The 20,864-nt window shown below is 38.3% G+C and overlaps 1 protein-coding gene across 1 annotated transcript; it reads right to left on the reverse strand.

The window, feature by feature from the left end:
- Window positions 1-9,224: 9,224 nt before the first annotated feature.
- Window positions 9,225-11,306, reverse strand: LOC142177079 (uncharacterized). The gene is made up of 5 exons (XM_075245542.1): window positions 10,920-11,306; window positions 10,703-10,845; window positions 10,015-10,610; window positions 9,439-9,584; window positions 9,225-9,359 (listed from the first exon to the last, which is right to left on the reverse strand). The coding sequence occupies exons 1-5, from the start codon at window positions 11,304-11,306 to the stop codon at window positions 9,225-9,227; spliced, it is 1,407 nt and encodes a 468-aa protein (XP_075101643.1).
- Between the last annotated feature and the right edge of the window lie 9,558 nt (window positions 11,307-20,864).

The raw sequence follows: 20,864 nt of genomic DNA on the forward strand, positions 1-20,864 counted from the left end.
GCATACGCTTCGAAGATTGGCCAGCCATTTCTTTCAGAGCGGAGGAATTATGTATAGAAGGACTCCTGGTTTGGGACTGTTACGATGTGTCGATGCCAATGAGGCATCTAAGTTGATCAAAGAGATACACGCCGGAACTTGCGAACCTCACATGAATGGGTTCGTTCTAGAAAAGAAGATATTAAGGGCAGGGTATTTCTGGATGACTATGGAGATAGACTGCATCAAATATGTGCAAAAGTGCCACTAATTCCCGGTATATGGTGATATGATACGGGTGTCACCCAACGAACTTAATGCAACAAGTTCACCCTAGCCTTTCTCTGCCTGGGGCATGGATGTCATCGGACAAATTGAACCCGCTTCTTCCAAAGGACACAAATTCATCTTGGAGGCCATAGATTACTTCACAAAATAGGTTGAAGCTACTTCCTATAAAGTTGTGACCAAGAAGGTCGTAGCAGATTTCGTCCGGGATCGTATTATTTGCCGATTCAGAGTACCTGAGTCAATCATTACTGACAATGCTGCCAATCTCATAAGTGATCTGATGAAATCCATATGCGAGACATTCAAAATCAAGCACCAAAACTCTACAACATATAGGCCACAAATGAATTGGGTCGTGGAAGCCACCCACAAGAATATCAAGAAGATATTAAGGAGGATGGTGGATAACTACAAACAATGGCATGCGAAGTTTCCATTTTCCTAGCTCAGGTAACGCCCCACGGTCCACACATCAACTGGGGAAACCCCCTATTTACCGGTCTACGGTACTGAAGCTGTTATACCTGCTAAGGTGGAGATTCCCTCCCTAAGGATCATATAGGAGGCCGAGCTCAGCGATGCAGAATGGATACAAAGCTAGTATGAGAAATTGGCTCTCATTGGCAGTAAAAGGATGAATGTGGTGTGTCACGATCAAATCTAGCAGAATAGAATGGCAAGGGCTTTCAACAAGAAGGTTAGACCGAGGCAATTCATACCGGGGCAATCGGTGTTGAAATGGATCTTCCCGCATCAGGATGAAGCAAAAGGAAAGTTCTTACCTAACTGGAAAGGTCTTTACATAGTTCATCGAGTACTGGCAGGAGGACTCATGTTTGCAGAGATGGAAGGAGAATTATGGCCAAAACCTATCCACTTGGATGCCGTCAAGAGATATTATGTTTGAAATTGTATCTGCACTTTCCATATGATGTAAGATGAACTACGTTTGACCTGATTTCAGTTTAAGAGAGGATACGTTGGTAGCCTTGTGGGTTCAGTCATATCATAATAAAATCTTCACTCCCCTCTACGGTCAGGAACCAGGGCAAGATTTTGAGTTTTCGTCAATCTCATTATGTCATGGATCGCCAAGAAGTGCATCGCCGGGAGTATACTTTAAACTGGGGCAGAATGTTGAGAGGGGTCCTCAAAATTCCGAGTTAAGAAGGTCGCAATGTTCAAATCATGTCACGTCTATGATTTGACTAAACTGTTTACTTTTGTAAATTATTTTGCATTACTTACAAATGATTTACCATAAATGCATATTTTCGAAAACACCACATCTCTATAGCAGCCAGGTGTTACCCAAGGTGACTCGAATAAGGCATCAAGACAGAAACGAAGGAGAATTGAGGAATCGAGATCACGAACCGACCATCCCCCCCCCCCACACACAATCTTTCTTTAGATGCAAGCATAATGGACATAAAAAGAACTTCCATAACAAACATATATACAACAAGACCACTATCCTCGCACCAAGAGAAGTTGTCGAGCACAAACACGTCCAGCTAAGAACCACTTTGCTTCTTCATATTTAATCGCCGCTTTTCTTTGCATAGGGCTAAGCACTACCCTCATCACTGCATAGGGCTAAGCACTTCCCTCATCACTGCATAGGGCTAAGCACTTCCCTCATCACTGCATAGGGCTAAGCACTTCCCTCATTTATTTGCATGAGACTAAAAACTGTCTCCATTATATTGCATGAGGCTAAACACTGCCTCCATTATTGCATAAGGCTAAATGTTGCCTTTCTGTGCATAGCGCTAAGCACTGCCCTCATTACATTGCATGAGGCTAAACACTGCCTTCGTCATTGTATAAGGCTAAACACTGCCTTTCTCTACATAGGGCTAAGTCACATCCCTCATCACATCGTATGAGGCTAAGCACTTCCTCCATTATTGCATAAGGCTAAACACTACCTTTCTTTGCATGAGACTAAGCATTGTCTGCATTACATTGCATGAGGCTAAACACTGCCTCCATTATTGCTTAAGGCTAAATGCTACCTTTATTTGCATAAGGCTAAACACTGCCTTTCTTTGTATGAGACTAAGCATTGTCTCCATCATATTTCATAGGGCTAAACACTTCCCTCATTATATCGTATGAGACTAAGCGATGTCTCCATCATTTGCATAAGGCTAAAGCACTGTCTTATCTTGTTCTCGCATACAACTAAGCATCACATGTTCCCTATATCAAGAAATCAATATCAATGCACTCGTGCATTGCATGGGCAGAAACATCGCCACATTGTCCGAAGGCGTCATATTCGGATGGCATCATCCTCATAGCCGAAGACATCTTGCCATGGCCGGAGGATGTCTCGAAACCGCACATCATTATTCAAAGGCATCATCTTCCAGAGGCACCATACTCATGGCCCGAAGATACCATTTCATGGCCTGCGAATCCCTTATTATACGTTTCATGTCCTAGGACGTTATGGTCTAAGGACATCATCCTCATCGTTTGAAAGACAACTCTCATGGTCCGAAGGGAATTTGCATCATGTTTAAATTTCCGCAATAACTACATATATTCACGTGCATCGTGTTGTAAGTTTTGCAGGTAACTCGGGAGGTAACCGTCCTACAAACAAGAGCAATTCTTGCTCCGGTTTCCGTTCACAACATTCACATCCTTTGATTACCTTAAATGTAACTGATCATCAGCAATTGATCGTTTCTATTACGTAACTGCTCAAACATTTATCTTGAATATCCATAACGCTCAAATTCTTATGCATAGCCCCGCCTGAAATTATCCTTTGCTTATGACACTATCCTATCCAGAAAAGATCCTTCTTCGAAACGCACGCCTTTCTTATAATAACTCCACCGGCTTTGTTCACCATTGGATCTAGAATTACACACAGCCTGATTCCCCTAACACAGGGATATGTAGGCAACTCAAGAACCAGGGTTCGACCCCATTTTTCAAAAAATACCTTATCCTTGATCATTCGGACAAATATCATTTTCGTTACCTGACAACTCTTTCATCATTCTCGTAAAGAGGGGGCAGCTGTTGATACCCAATTTTGCCTCATATTTTATAAATTATTCTATATACTTTCAAAATATTATTTGCACTATTACCCAATTTATATGGGTTATATAAGTATTTTTATAATTTTTAAAGCTTTAAAATTAATTTTCTTACATTTAATTTGTTCAAATGTCTATTAATTATCCCTTCAAATTATATCTAGGGTTATTTTATCATCCAAATTTATTATTTATATCCACATACATTTTATAATATTTTATCTCATTTTTACATAATTACATTTGAATTTTTTCTATTTATCAACATTAGTTACAATAATAGCCTATATTCTATAAATAATTGCGTCTATTATATTATTTATGCCAAAATAGCATTTTATATTTTTATAATATGGAGTTATTATTTTCAAGTATTTTACTGCATAAATAATATTTTTTATAATTTTATTAGACATTTACTAATTTTGTCAATCTCCGGACTATTTTAACGGCCCACACCCCAAAATCTCTGGCCCAAACCAAACGACACCTTTGACTAAACCCGATCGTGATCCGTTTCAAATGACCCGCCCTGCTCAATTTTTAATCCTGGCCGTTGATCTCTCATGACCAATGGCCATTGCATACCCTACCCCTTTAATTACCCGAACCCCCCGAAACCCTACCCATTCTCTCTTAGACGCCGCCCTCAAATGCCCTTACTCTCCCCGTTTCATCTCATGTGAAACCCTAGTCGTTGCCTCCATTATCTTCTCCAATTTCGACCCTAATATGGAATCTCCCCGTGATTTCCCTTCCATATATGCTTTATCTCCCTGTTACTTACATGGTTATGGTATCACCTAGTACTTGCCTATTTTTGGCAAGTACCAGGTCTTAAATCGAAAACAACCATACCCAATCTTCAAGATCTAGAAGATGTTTCATCTATATATATTCATGGCAAGGTTATATGGGTCCGATTTACCAAGATTCTTCGACCAATCTTTGATTCCGGGCAAAACTGGGGTTCGCCTGATTTTTCTCCTAATTTGATTCTAAATCGATTTTGCATGCTCTTCTTTCCTCATTTATGCTTGATTGACTGTGTTTTCTTGTTTGTTCATCTAATTTTGCTACTATAAAAACCCCTCCCCATTTCCCCTAGAAAAGACCTTAACTACTGCTATTACTCTCTCACTGTAACAACCCGACCGGTCATTTTGAGTTTTAGCATGTCATTCAGTGGTTTGAGACCCTAAGCAGCTTCACTTCAGGTATTATGACTTGTACGCATGGTCGGAATTTAATTTCGGGAAGTTCGGGGTTGATTTGGAAAGAAAATTCTAATTTTGGAAGCCTTAAGTTGAAGGAATTGACAAAAGTGTGATTTTTGAGTAGACGACCTCGTAATCGGGATTTGAAGGCTCCAACAGGGTCATATGATGATTTTGGACTTGTGCGTATGTCAGGATCGGGTTTTGGATGACCCGGGAGCGTTTCGGCGCTTATTGTGGAAATTGACATTTTGGAAGAATTTCATAAAAATTGGGCTGAGGCGTATTTCAATGTTATCGAGGTCCGTTTGGGATTCTGAGTCTAGGAATAGCTCCGTATGGTGATTTTGGTATTGGGAGCGCATCCGAAAGTGGATTTGGAGGTCCGTAGGTCATTTCGGTGTCATTTGGCAAAAGTTAGAAATTTGAAGGTTTTTGGAAAGTTTGACCGGGAGAGGACTTTGTGATATCGGGGTCGTATTCCGATTCCGGAAGTTGGAGTAGGTCCGTAATGTGGAATGTGACTTATGTGCAAATTTTAAGGTCAATAGGACGTGATTTGAAAGGTTTTGGCATCGAATGTAGAAGTTTGAAGTTCTAAAGTTCATTAAGCTTAAATTGGGGTGCGATTCATGATTTCGATGTTGTTTGGCATGATTTGAGGGTTCGAGCGAGTCCGTTTTATGATTCCAAACTTGTTGGTATGTTCGGGCGGGGCCCCGAGTGGCAATCGGACGAGGCTCGGACCAAGTTGGAAAATGGGAGCAACAGCTGAAGCTCCCAGTTTATGTCATAATCGCACCTGCACTTGGCCAGCCGCAGGTGCGAGCTACGAGCCGCAGAAGCGAAAGAGTGAGGGCAGCCCAGCCACCGCAGGTGTGAGAGCAGTAGTCGGAGGAGCGGATGGGCACGCAGAAGCGGTCCCTTTTGTCCGCAGATGCGGAGCTTGGCCAGGTAAGGGAAATGCGTACCTGCGAGGATTTTGTCATAGGTGCGGGGCTGCAGATGCGGCCAAGGCACGCAGGTGCAAAAAATCGCTGGGCAGAATCGTTTTAAGAGCGGGATTTGGCTCTTCTTCTCTCATTTTAACTTGGTTGGGGCGATTTTGGAGAGTTTCAAGGAGGGATTTTCATCATCTATGTCAAGGTAAGTGATTCCCGCGTATTGTGAGTTAAATACAAGATTTATACATGGATTCAAGCATGAAAATTTGAAGAAATTTGGGATTTTGAAGAAAAAACCTAGAAATTGGTATTCTTGGATTTTGATCACAAATTTGGACATGAAATTGAGAATAAATTATATATTTGAGTTCGTTGTGCTATGGGTAGTGTTTGCCTTTGAAAAGTTTCAGAATCCGGGCACGTGGGCCAGAGGGTCTTTATTGATTTTTTGAGCGGACATGTAAATTGTTATAAATTGATTAATTATGAGTATTAGATTATATTTTGATTGTGTTGCATCTTATTTGACTAGTATTTGATCAGCGGTCGCCGGTTTGAGGTGTTAGGGCGGTGTTGGAGCCGGTTTTGGAATGTCGGAGTGAGGTAAGTTTCCTGTCTAACTCTGTGAAGGGAAAACTACCCCTAGGTGATATATTTGATGTGTACAACTTGTTGCGGGAACTACGTACGCACGAGGTGATGAGAGTCCGTATGTAGTTAGATTTATGTTATTGTCCGGGTAGACTTAGGTTTACACCATGCTGTACTTGTACTATAGGGATTCTCCTTGCTCGTTTAATTCTTTATTTTACATTTCTACTTGAGACTAGACTTGCTATTGTAGAGACTTCACGATTTCATGATTAGTCACCGAATAACTTTACTCCTCTTACGACATGTTTCTGTGATATATATACACTTTATTGAAAGGTTTTGTTAAAGAAATTACAACTCACACGTTTATTCGTGAGTAGGGTTAAGGACCCGTCAAATCTTCTTACTCTAATGGGATCGGGTCGTTCGCCTCGGCAGGATTATGTATTTCACTCTTATGGGATCAGGTCGTTCGCCTCGGCAAGATTATGTATTTCACTCTTATGGGATCGGGTCGTTCGCCTCGGAAGGATTATGTATTTCACTCTTATGGGATCGGGTCGTTCGCCTCGGCAGGATTATGTATTTCACTATTATTGGATCGGGCCGATCGCCTCGGCAGGATTTATATATCACACTCTCATGGGAGCGGGTCGTTCGCCTCGACAGTTTAATAGATGCATCTATGGTTCGTGCCGTTCGACCCTCGGCAGTGCACAGTTTAAATATTTATGTTGGATCAGGTCGTACGCCTCGATATTTCCTATATCATGTCCTCATGGAATCGTGGGTAATATTTGGCAAGAAGCCAGTGTATCTGTGAGTTTTCCCAATTTGAGTTATGACAATCTATCTGATGAGATCCACTATATCTATATATATGCTCTGGTTAAGGAGGGAATTTCTAATGGAGAGCTTGAGTTTCTCGTAAAGAGGGGGATTTGTACCACGTGATTTATACTTGTTTATCTCATTTATTTACTCTGCCTCATATTTACTTACCTCTTTACCGTACCTGATGTTATTGGACCACTAGTGAGTGTCGATGTCGACCCCTCGTCACTACTCCTCCGGAATATTTTTGTGCAGGTACATATGTGACTAGTGGCCTTGTGAGAGAAGAGGCGTGTATGCATGCGGGGACTTACGTGAGCTATATTCCATATTACGACCCGCAGCCGGCAGAGTCTCCTTCAGAGTATTTATATTTCTCCTGTCCAAATTTGTATTCCGGACAGATGCTGTATTTTATTTTACATTACTAGTTGACGCTCATGCACTTGTGACACCGGGTTTTGAGGTGATTTTGGGTTGTCCTGTACTGAAATTGTTAAAAATATTATTATTTACTCTGTAAATTTTCATCTTTTACTATTTAATCGAAGGAAATATGATTTTCAAAAATATTAAAAATAAGAACCATATTAAGTATTTATTTTTGGCTTGCTAGACAGCGGCGTCCAATGCCATCACGACCTTTAATGGATTTTGGATTGTGACACTCACTCTCACTCGTTCTACTATTCTAAATTTGAGACCTTGGCCGGCTGAAAGCCAAGGCCACCAGAATTCGATTGTTGCTCTTTTCTCAGTCTTCAAAAAAATTGGGTTCTATCATAAAGCTTTGTATCGGCTAAGTTCACGAGTTGGAGATAAGCGGACTCGAACCGCTGACATCCGCCATAAGGTCCTTTTTTAATATATTTTTTATTGCTTTCAATTGAAATTTCTTTTGTTTTTTCTCAATATTCAATATTTATATGGGCAAATATATAAACGGCCCTTAAACTTGGTTCCAGTTTCTATTTTGACACCTTAACTTAGCGCTTTTCCTATTGTAAAACACTTTAACTCTATTTTGGTCTATACCATTTAAACATAACGCATGACCGGCCAAAGGAGCGTTATGTCCACACATGGTAAGCGCGTGAATGTTATTAATATTTTCTTAGGTGGATATTCCAACGGTAAAAAAAAACCCACCCGTTAGACCCACTTCAAAACATCCGATTTTCCCATTACTTCTCTCAAAAAAATCCTAATTCCTCTTCCGTCTTCTTTCCCTTTCAAAGTCGCCATTTTCCTCTTCAACTGAAGCTTTGGTGCCCACGCTTGAATCTTTATCTGATTTCTTCCTCATCTTTCTCATTTATTAGTTCCATATCGCAAAAATCAACAACTTCACGCAATGGAATAAATATTTGCCATTGTGGATTGAATGCGCCACTGACTATATCATGGTCACCTGCAAACCCAGGTCATCGATTTTATGATTGTAAATTGGTAAGTCGATCATATTGCTTAGACCCTTGAATTTGTTGAAAAAGAAATCTATTTTTAATTTTTTTGGCCATATTTCTTTTTTAATTTTGTAGGGTCGAGGTGGATGCAAATACTTCAAATGGCATGATGATGAAATGCCCGACCAAGCTAAGAGGGTTATACGGAGTCTGTTGAAGAGAGTCGAAAAAACTGAGAAAATAGTTGTGCGGTTGAAATGATTATTTGTTGTGGTAGTGGTGCAGTTTCTATGAATTTGGCTTTGTTGATGCTGGTGGTTTGAAGAACAATGTCGTATTTTTATGATATGCTGGTGATAATGGTATTATAGTTGTTGCTATTAGTTCAAGAACTATGTAATATGTTGGAAGTAGGTACTAGGAATTTGACCTTTTGTTAATGTACACTATCTTGTTATGAATGAAATGGCAATGACCAATTTTTGATGCAAATTGAAGATCAGTTGCACTTCCATATTGTGTTATGAATGAAATTCAAATTCATATTCATGAACTGAAAACATAACTGCCCAAACATATTCATGAATTGAAAACATAACTGCCCAAACATTCAATTGCATAATGTGAAGAACTAGCATTACATCGAAGCTCAAAAATAGAGCATTATTTTGGTCTACAAATTACAAAAACAGAGCATTGTTTTCCCAAACAAATAACTACCTAAACTAGTAAACTCTAACAGAGCATAATGTATCAAATAGAGCATAACTGCCCAAACAAAAAACTGGCAGTGACATCTTAGATAACATAAACAAAAGCTGGTCTGCTTCACAGTGTAGATGTAGCTAAACTTGTTTGACTTGAAGGGCCTTTTTTCCTTGTTGCACTCATCTGCTAAAGTTGTGACCTTGTCACTGCATTTCTTCCTTTAAACTTCAATCCGGGGAGCTTAAATCCAATGTCTAAGTTAGTTGCAGATGTATCCTTGAATGTCCTGGCTAATATAACTCTCTCAGATAATATTCCAGGCTGTAAAATACAATGAATTAGTAAAAACAGAACAATTTCAGCCCACAAAACTGCATTACAATAAACTATACACCCTTACATTCAGGATAGTAGTTCCAGAAATAGTGTCAGTGAAAATCCCAAAACCAGTATGCCTTGGCCTTTTATGTCCAATGGTTGTTGCATTAGCCGAGCCTCCTCCTAGTGTAGTTCCTCTTCCTTTTTCCCTGCCTAGTCCAGGGCCTCCTGTATATTGAGATGTTGAAGGTTGTGTGGTAGTAGAGCTTCATGTAGCAGATGTGAATACACCCCTACCAATGCCAAGTGTAGTTCCTTTTCCTTTTTCTCTTCCCCTACCAAGCCCAGTTGATTGATTGTTACTTTGTCTTTTTACAATACTTGTATCCTCACATATAGACGATGGATTGCTTTGTTGAGATGGTATTTCCAGAGATGATCTTGGTAGAGGTGGTGAAATATTTTAACTTTGTTGAGTAGCACTTCTTGGAACATGCTGACATAAGTAAAAGAAAAGAATATCAGAATTGCAAAACAAGAATGTAAAAGACAAAATTACAAATATGAGAACTTACCGTATTCCTGCATCCAGATTTGTTGTGGCATGTTTGTTGGCAGTTTGAACAAGTCATCTTTACCCCTTTATTTGATAGTTTACCATACTTTTTCCTTGGTTTATCCTTGGCTTTTCTCTTACATCTCTTTGGTCTACCTGGCATAGGTTTAGGTTTCGGAGGCTCTATACATGGATTTGATGAATCTGGCCACATCTTCATGTTGGAAATTGGTTGAATGAAATGCTGGTAAGCTTTAAGGAAAGTTTCCTTCCTATACCAGTGGGAAACATAATCCTCTGGGTCCATTTCTATATCATAGAATGCACATACTGTATGTTGACATGGAATGCCCCTTAACATCCATGATCTACAAGTACATGTCATGATACTAAAATCAACAATGAATCTGTACACACCTTCATCAACTTCAAACCCATGTTCTGCATTCCACATAACCTTACACCTTCTAGGGAGGGCTTTGTTCTCTTCCAGTATCATCCTAGCCATTGGTGCAATGTCAGTAACCCAAGTCTCAACAAACTTCCTCATTTTAATGGTCCTATTCATGATTTTATGTCTAATTTCTTCCAACATAGTTATAATAGACTTGTGCCTAGGACCTACTATCCAAGAATTGAATGTTTCACACATGTTATTCTCAATGACATCACACTTTGAATCTTCTCTAAAGTATGCCCTACACTAATACTCTTTATCATACTTCAACAAGTATTTACATATCTTATAACCAAGTTTATTCATTGCTTCAAGTTCTTCCTTGAATTTTACTTCATAAGATCCTTTGGCACATCTACAGAAATGTTTCCTCCTTTCTTCACCTCTTCAGTTTTGGACCAGTTAGACCAAATGTGTCTAGCACACATTCTGTGTTCTGCCATTGGTAGTAATTCTCTTATAGTTGGTATTAGCCCCTACAAAAAAATAGTAATAACTGTTAGTGGACATAACTAGAAAAAGAAAAACTAAAAGTTGATTGTAACTTTACCTTTTGCATATATGACATAACAATTAAGCGAACACCATTTCCTAACTGTAAATCTGCAATCAAATATGTGATGAACCATCTCCAAGAGTGTTTTGTCTCTTGATCAACTACAGCCCATGCAATAGGAAACATTTGATTGTTCCCATTTCTACCAACTGCAACAAGTAACTCACCCTTGCAGATTTCCTTTAGAAAACAACCATCAAATCCTATGATCCTTCTGCACCCTTCTAGCCATTCTCTTTTCAAAGCATCTAAACATAGATAGAAATAGACAAACAATTTCTTGCTAGGAAGAGTCTCACTATCTGTTCTGATCCAGCATGAACTCCCAAGATTTGTTTGCTTAATAATATCAGCATAATCAGCAAGTCTGTTAAATTCCATCCTCTAGTCACCCATGAATTGACTTATCACCATATACTTAACCATGTAACAAACAGTCCTTCCAATATACAAACCTAACTTATCCCTGACCAAATCCTGAATCTCCCACAACTTAATATTTGGCTGGGAAATAATCCTATATTATACTTATTGGCAATGTACTTAGAAGTACATAATTTATTCTTGTTTTTGGTGTTGCACTTATGAGCTGGATGGTACTTCTACATGGTAAAGTCACATGAATCCCCATAATTGCTTGCATACAATTCCTAGTTACGCTTGGCTTCTTCACACTTAACTCTAACCCTATCCTTTTTATTAGGCCTAATTTTTAGTTGCACTTTGTTCTCCACATCATATGAGGCTGCTACTTTTCTAAACTCTACAGCATTTTCAAATACCATACCAAGCTCAAAAATAGAAAGGTAGCAGTCAGGGTCAAACCTTACCTTTTTACTTCTCCTTCTAGGAGGTAAGTCAATACCCCTTTCAGCTAAAACATCTAAGTCATTTGTGCTATCATCACTTCCAATATAAGAACAAGTGTAGTAGTCTTCATCCCCTCCTAATTTTCCAGCAAACCTGTCCTCCTTAGATAGTCTACCAATATCCTCAAAGCCTTTATCTATTCCAGCTTCTCCCAGAATAATCTCTTCAGTTAGAGTAGGCTTCTTTCTCTGTTTCTTCTGTTTTTTCTTGTTTCTTCTTTCATGCCTCAATGAAGTGAGCTTTTCATTCACATCACTATCATCTTCATCAGGAATGTTATCTAATTCAGACTCACTACTTGACAGATCTGATGCCAGACCAACATCTATGTTTGTTGTTTTTTCAGCCAAAAATGTGTTATCTGCAGTACTTTCTTGGACATTTATATCCTCTGGAACAGTAGATGTTGCCCTAGCCTCTTTTTTTAATATATTTTCACTTTGTTCAACAACTTTTGGCCCATATAAAATGCCACATGGCACAATCTCATCAACCAACAAAGGCTCATTACTACAAGCTTAATAAACAAATCTAAATGATCAAGATGATTAAGGTGACAAACTGTATTATACAGTTGTTCATCATTTTCAATCAAGACAAAGTCATTAGATTTCAGAATAATTAAATAGAAACCCTCTACCCCAGCATACCTCATATCCTTTGTGTAGGACAGAAGCTCAAAAAGAGAAAAGTGGTCTTTGTCTATCATGTGACCATCCTCACCCCTGTCTCCTATATATCTTGGGTCAGGATCCTTGACAATATGTCCACCATAGTGAAAATCGACAAGAATATATTCGTCTACAGACATGTCTAGATTTACCACTATATTGAAAAAACAAAAAGCAAAACAGAGGATGTTAGTAGATTCCCCGACCCAAAATTATAAAAATACCCAAATTTCACAAACTCCAATCAAACTAAATTACAACAACCAAAAATAACTATGTTTTCAGTAAATAAAAGCTTACCACAAAGGAAAACTTCGATTGAAATAGCATAAACCGCGAAACTCCAGTCACGATCAACTCCAGTTACGACCAATTCCACTCACCACCACGGTCAAAAGAAGTAAATGATTACCCGTATTAGTAATATAACCGACCAAGATGTTGACGGACAGTTGAATCTAACTCAAAATCGATGAAATTTCCACCGAGAATCGGTCTCAATGTAGTTCATTAGGGTTTATTAGGCTAAATAAAGGGGATTTTGGGTGGAATATCGATTAACTGAGGCGAGGTAAAATGTGGGTAAGGTAAAAAGGGATTTTTTATCCTACCTGGATAAATAAACACGTGTCAGACTATTCTTGGTATGTTATTCCACGTGGAAAGCGTTTAAAAATACGCGCTTAAGTTTTTACAACACGGTCATGTATTGTGTTTAAATGGTATAGACCAAAATAGAGTTAAAGTATTCAATAGGAAACGCGCTAAGTTATGGTGTCAAAATGGAAACTGGAGCCAAGTTTAAGGGGTCGTGCACCTATTTGGCCTATTTATATTGACAAAAGTATATCAAACAAATATAATTGATTGTGATAAATGAAGTGGATCTATTTAGTTTTATTTTATGTTTAAAATTAATTCAAAAATGTGAATGTATTTTTTTAGATTTCTTCCTTCAATGGTTTTTGATTGTCTTGTCTAATTTTTTTTTTCTTCGGATTGGATCTACACAATTTTTTCGATATTTTCTTCGGGTTGTTAACTCAACGGTTGAGTACTCAGCTTTTAAGTTGTAATGAAAGTGAAGGACCCACGACAATGAAAGAACATCCTGAATAATCACTACCCAACCTACTAGATCCTTTACTTAAAAATAAGGGTAAGAAGTAATTTTATCCATCTCTGAATGTATACCCAACAGATTATTGTATCCATATTAATGCAATGCGGCCAGATGAAGAAGACTGGCGCCTACTAAAATAAAGGAAAATAATTGATGAAGACTAAAAAAAATAATTTAAGGTGGCATTGTCCATGGAGAACCCATCCCAAAGGAGCCATATGAGGTGAAAATCTCACGTACGGTTCTGGAACGGACATTCTTTCAATTGAATGGCGATTGTAACGGATGTCGGCTCAATCCGAAGAAAGTTATATGGAAGCTTTGTAAAATTATTATGAAGCTATGCGACAAGAAATATATCCCTATGATCAAAGTTATATACTCTATAATATAGGGCTTATCCACACAAGTAATAGAGAGCATATGAAAGCTTTGGAATATTATTTTCGAGTACTAGAACGAAACTCATTCTTACCATAAGCTTTTAATAATATGGTTATGATCTATCATTACGTGCGACTATCTTCACTATGGAGAGAAAAACAAATCTAGTAAAGTAACTACTAGGACCAAATAGTCTTTCTACATATGCATCGTCTAAAACAATGATTTTTATCAGATGTAGCAAAGAATGAAAGTTCATAGAAGGTGCGAGCATTGTCCGGAGTTCACTTGAAACCCTTGGGAACTCTATGCACTGGGATTTTGGGTGTCCTGCTGTTCTTTCTCCACTACTTCTAACTGAACTACTATTGACACTTAATTTTCTCTTTTACCTGCTCATTAATCTGTAAATTGGTGAGTACCTTGACTCTTGCAATTCTATTTTTCTTTTTGCTGGTGTTCAATGCTCTATATGTTCATGCTGTTTAAACTTTTATGAACCAATATGATTTCAATATTGTGTTATATTCATCTGCAATCCTATTTACCTTGAAGCTATTTTGCAGTTATGTAGTTTTGGTATCCAAACTTGCCTAAATTTGAAACTTCAATATATGCTCATTATGTGTGTTTAGCTTGAATAACTTCTAACTATCGTAAGCCTGCTTAGTCGATTACGTTTATGTGTATTTGAGTTCTTATTTGTTATTTTTTATGAGTCTACCTCCATGTCTGCTTTGGATGCTTGTAAGAAAGTAATTCATGCCAGTACCTTCTTATGTACTTCTTTCTGTTAAAATCCTTCATGTACAATCTGCTATTTTCCTATAGCAAATCCATGATCATATGAACAATATTTGAACCTTAGGTAAACATGACTTATGTCTTTCTCTGCTATTTGTGAACCCACTATTGTATTTTTTGCATGGTTTTAGTGAAACTTTATTATCATGACGTTATTCTATAGCACCATGTCTGCTAGTATTAACTTTGATACCTTAGGGCAATCATGGATACATATAATTGAGCTCAGCATGTGTGATCGACTTACAGAATCTCTGACTTCTCTAGAACTAGGTGAATACTTGCTAATTGCCTTGTCACACCTAGTAAACTTTGTTTATCATATTGGTTTATTTTGGACATTCACGATAGGAATGTATGTATGTATATAGGATTAGTCTCAATCATGTCTTGCCCTAGAACTTCCTATTAAGTCTTCTATGTATGAACTTCTATTCAATCAGAATTAGTTTTGAGCAATGTCTGTCTTGAACCCCTGATTGTTGAAATCTCCTTGAGAAATTTTAGCCAAAATTGTTTTGTTCTTGTTTCATGTTCTTCTTTTATATCTTGGGTATCATTTTGTTTAAAGTCCAGTGTCTCTATTAGCTATAACACCAAGCATCCAATATGTATGTGTCTATATCTGAAGTTGTTTGAGCAATTAGTTTGTGTGGGCTGTTACTTGTGTTGTTTGTACTCCTGCTGGTTGTTAGCATGGTGATTGCCTTCATGTTTGGATGTGGTTTATTAAGCCATGTGTGTTGTTGGGTCTATGCACTGGATTCAGGTGTGCTTGAATCATCCTTGTGAGCCTGGAATTTTGGGCTTGTTGGGTACGCGAAAAGTAAGGCTAGTGAAGGCCTAGAAAAGCATCACTCGGTTGCTCTGTATTTATGTTGGGCTTGTAATTGTTCTATTTAAGTTTGTAACTTTTCTGTTGGGCTTGTAATTATTTTATTTTGGTTTACAAAAACTTGTAAAAATGAATGACGGGAAAATTAGTGAAAGTGGGGGTTGGGGTACTTTATTTCTTGCATAACTTGGTAGAAAACATGCTTATAGGGTCTAAATGTCTTGCACTGCTCTATCTTTGAGAATTATCTGTGTGTAGATAACATGCCTATAGGCTGTCAACCTTATATATTTTCTTAGAAAACATGATTTAGGATCCTAGTTTCTAATATTAATCTTATCAACAAGACTCGTTGTTAGAAAATATGCCTATAGGATTTTAGTGCTTTACTTGCTCAACATGCTCTATTTCTATACGTTGTTAGATATCATGCCTATAGTAGTTAAACATCATTCGTTATTCACTCAACCTACTCTATTGCTATGTGTTGTTAGATAGCATGCTTATAGGATCGCATTAAGTAGTTAAGACTTGCTTGCATTGATATTTCCTCCAGCCACGTGACTCGTCTAGATACTATGGCTATAGGACCTTAAATTGATTGATCAAGTTGCCTCTCTGTTACACTACCCGCCTAGAAAACATGTCTATAGGATATTACTACTCTCCTAGAAAGCATTCCTATAGGATCAAAGACGAACAATTCTACGCTTTCAATAGTCTTACTGCCCAGGCGCAAATCACCTAGAGATTATGCCTATAGACCTTTAATAGATTATAATCAGCAACTTCGATAATCTGACTAGAAGTATTATCTATGAGATTTTATTAAGTCATTCAATCACATAGAAACCATGCCTATAGGTCTTGAACAACTTTAATGCGTTTCGACTCCAAAACTGCCTACGGCCATTTTCTGCATGATTTGGAACCTAGTTAGCATAAAGCTCATGACAGTTTGTGTGCCTTTGTGACTATGTGTGGAGGCCAATTTGAGCCCTTAACTGTTAACTGTATGCAGTCCTACTTGTTTTGAATGTGCGTCTAGTTTTATCATTTTGAACATCCTAAGTAAAGTCTAGAACCACCCAAGTAGTAGGTCTAATGCCTCCTGAACCATAGGCATTGGACGGATAATGCACGCATAGGACACTGTTTAGAATTGAATTAGAACGCTTTAGGTAAATAATTTTAAGATAGTAATTGAGTAGAAGGAGATGATAGTCTGTGCCCGCTGAATAATATGATCAACCCCTATCTTTGAGAGAGTTGCGAAGTATTATTTATGTTGCACGGGATGATCCTTTAGGCTAAACAAAAATTAAGAAATCCCATATATATTTATTACTTGTACCCTTATTTATTTGGACTTAGAACAAATTAGGTTGTACCTTGTAATCCTCAAAGGATTGTAGTAATCACTCATTAATGTATAATCTACTTCCTTCATATGTGTAATTCCCTTTATGTCTATTTCATATTGTAGTTGGATATTTAGACTCCCTATCTTCTTTTAATTTATATAATCACATAGGATAATTATAATTCATTAATTCCACATAGCGTAAAATTAGGCTAGGAACCACATTTGTGGACCTCAAAGAGTGCATAACCTCTTATCTTCGAGGTAATTTGAGTCTTTGCCCAATCTTTGGTGACACGAACTAGTCAAAACAGAGTTATTTGCTAATAGGTATCCTAAAACACCTTAAAATCGTTAGGTGGTGACTCTTCTCTTTTAATATCAAATTAAAAGAGTTGTCACACGTCAAAACTCGCTTTCACAAGAAAATGGGGTGCGACAATACTATTTTGTTCTCATCTTGTGTCTATGAAGATGGTGTTGTCAAAATTTGAAGTGTATGAAAAAGTCTTGGGTCAAATGATCAATAAAGCGAAGTCAGGTCTCTATGTTTCTTCAAATTTACCAGATGACAGAATCAACAAAATTGAGAACATTACTGGATTTAATTAGCTCTAATTTCCTATGCAATACTTAGAATGCCCTATCTATTTGGGTAAATATAAGATTACGTACTTCAACAATATGGTTGCTAAGGTATCCAATAGAATGCAAGGATGACAAGGAAAACTCCTGTCCCATGGAGGAAAATCTGTTCTAATTAAATTAGTCTTGCATTTTATCCCTTTGCATGTACTTTTAATTTTATACCCTCCTAAAACTGTCCTATCAAAAATTGAAAAAGTTATAGCTTATTTCTTTTGGGGAAAGGAGGATAAAGAAAATAAAGTTCATTGGAAATCTTGGAGCGATTTATGATTCCCCACACAAAAGGGTGGGGCGGGATTTAGATCACTAAATGACTTTTGCAAAGTCTTTGCAGCCAAATCCTTGTGGAACTTTAGAACTAGAAGAAGTCTCCTTAAAGATTTTATAGAAGCTAAGTACCGCAAGAGGAAACATCATGTCTATAGAAATTGGTCATATGAGAAGTCCCACACATGGAAAAGGCTTGTAAATATAATGGAACATGTGAAAAAGTTTATTTTATAGAATATTGGTAATGGAAGATCATAATTTTGGTGGGATGATTGGATTGTCAAGAGTGCTTTGGCGGAGCTAATTAATTTTTAAAAATATCCCAAGGAACAATCAAGTGCATAACTTCATTGAGAATGAAAGGAGGAATGTGGCAAAGCTCATAGATGTTGTCATGACCCAAAATCTAACCATGGTCGTGATGGCGCCTATCGTATTACAAGGCAGGCCTATTCCCCAAAATATTACTACTAAACCGATTATAAGAATTTAATAAAGTATTTCAATATTTGAATTTCCCATAAACTAAATCAACTTTAAATATAATTTTAAAAATACGGAAACGAGCCCCAAATATCGGGGTGTCACTAAGTCACGAGTGTCTAAATCTATGAACTAAGAAATGAAACTGTCTAACTGTGAATACAATCCAAAAGAAGAAATGATAAAAGGAGTGACAAGGTCCTGCGGACGCTAGCAGCTACCTTGCAATTTCCACAGATAGTCGGCCTGAACTCAACGATCGTCGCGTTGTAACTCACCTGAATCTGCACATAAAGTGCAGGGTGTAACATGAGTACAACCACCTCAGCAAGTAACAGAAATAACTAAGGAGCTGAGCAATAGTGACGAGCTAAGTAAAACAGTCCAATTATTTATTTTTCACAATTTAAAATATAAACAGAAATAAACAGGTAAATTCCATAACTCAGCAAATGCCACAAAGAAGTTTAATAGATAAATGCAGAAACAACACAAATAAATACAACCTCACAGCAGTGCCACTCCATTACTCATCACTCGCACTCAACACTCAATACTCAAAATACTCAACACTCTGCACTCATTGGGGGTGTGTACAGACTCCGGAGGGGCTCCCAAAGCCCAAGCGCTAAGCACGGACAACTCACATGCCATCATATCAATTCCTGGATCGGCACGGTCAACTCACGTGCTACGCGGACAACTCACACGCTATGGTATTAATATCCTCACAACCAGGCCCTCGGCCTCACTCAACCATGTACCTCACTAGCCTCATCATCACCAACAAATAAGGGAACACAGCCCACATCAAGTATCACCGCATATTAGCAAATAATACAGACTGAGGTAAATAGGTACAATAATTTCTATGATTGAGTACAAATAATGTGAGCATGAATAAAGCCTAAGCATGATCTCTAACATGAAGGCAAACAAGTTCAACAACCAATAAACACATAACCAAAGATAATAGCCATTAGGCCTCACAGCCTCACGGAATGGACCAAGTCTCAATCCCTCACGGTGCACACCCACACGCTCGTCACCTAGCTTGGGTATCACTTCCAAACCATCGCGTGGTGTCAAATCTCCGGGTTTATACCCTCAAAGCCAGAATTAAAATTGTTACTTACCTTAACAGCGCAAAGATCCTACTCCGGGATGCCCTCATCTCTAGACTCGTTCTCCAAATGCTCTGAATCTATTCACAATCAGTACAATAATATCAATATACGCTAATGGAATGAATTCCACAAGAAAAACTATCAAATTATGCCAAAAATTCGAAACCGACCAAAACCTGACCCCCTGGCCCACGTCTCGAAATCAGTCAAAAATGGCAGAATAATAAACCTTGACCTCTCCCGAGTCTAACCATACGAAATTTATCAAAATCCGACATTGTTTGGTCCTTCAAATCCTTAAATTACTCTCCAAATATTCCAAGTCCTAACCCCACATTTTCACTAATTACCATGATTAAACAACGGAAAATCACCATATATACAAGTATTAGGGCTCAAGTAACTTACCTCAACGAAAACCCCTTAATTCCTTCTTTAAATCTCTCCCAAAAGCTCCAAAACCGGATAGAAATGGTGAAGAATGCACCACAATTCGCGAAGTGTGATATATAGGATCGGCCCCAGGGATTCCGCACCTGCGGACCCTTTCTCGCACCTGCGGACTCGCATCTGCGGTCCCAGGTGCGCATCTGCGAAAGTCATTTAGACGCCAAGCTTCACACCTGTGGCTGCCCCTTCGCACATGCAGGCTCGCAGGTGCGATCCTCTCTTCCGCACCTGTGCTCAATGCCAGGCTTCCATTTTCCGCATCCGTGACATGACATCCGCACCTGCGATCATCGCACCTGCGGCTCACCATCCGCAGGTGCGGCCACACCAGTAGCCTTACACCAGCAGCTTCCAGCTGTATTTTCCAACTTCCAAACTCCCCGATACCCATCCGAAATCATCCTAAGCCCCTCGGGACCTCAACCAAAAATATCAACAAGTCATATATCAACATACCAACTTATTCGAACCTTCGAATCACTCAAAACGGCATCAAATCATCAAATTATCCTCGGATTCAAGCCTAAGAACTTTTGAATTACCAAATTCGGCAACCGATGCCGAAACCAACCAAACCACGTCCGAATGACCTTAAATTTTGCACACATATCACAAATGACATTACGAACCTACTCCAACTTTCGGAATTCCATCCCTACCCTGATATCAAATTTTCCATTGCCGACCAAAATTGCCATATTTCCAATTTCACCAATTCAAGCCTAATTCTACCACAAACCTCCAAATCACATTCCGGACACGCTCCTAAGTCCAAAATCACCTAACGGAGCTAACAGAACCATCAGAATTCAAATCCGAGGTTGTTTACACATAGATCCATATCCGGTCCACTTTTTTAATGTAAGTTTTTAAATTATAAGACTAAGTGTCTCATTTCACTCCGAGTTCCT

The sequence above is a fragment of the Nicotiana tabacum genome, chromosome 23 (assembly GCF_000715075.1).
Source record: "Nicotiana tabacum cultivar K326 chromosome 23, ASM71507v2, whole genome shotgun sequence".
Lineage (NCBI taxonomy): Eukaryota > Viridiplantae > Streptophyta > Magnoliopsida > Solanales > Solanaceae > Nicotiana > Nicotiana tabacum.

Coding starts and splice junctions, on each gene's coding strand:
- LOC142177079 (XM_075245542.1), bottom strand. CDS start 11,306: ATGGAATTTAACAGACTTGCTGATTATGCTGATATTATTAAGCAAACA. Junction 10,846..10,919: donor TTATGTCATATATGCAAAAG/GTAAAGTTACAA, acceptor ATTTTTTTGTAG/GGGCTAATACCAACTATAAG. Junction 9,585..10,014: donor TAAACCAAGGAAAAAGTATG/GTAAACTATCAA, acceptor CTCAATATACAG/GAGGCCCTGGACTAGGCAGG.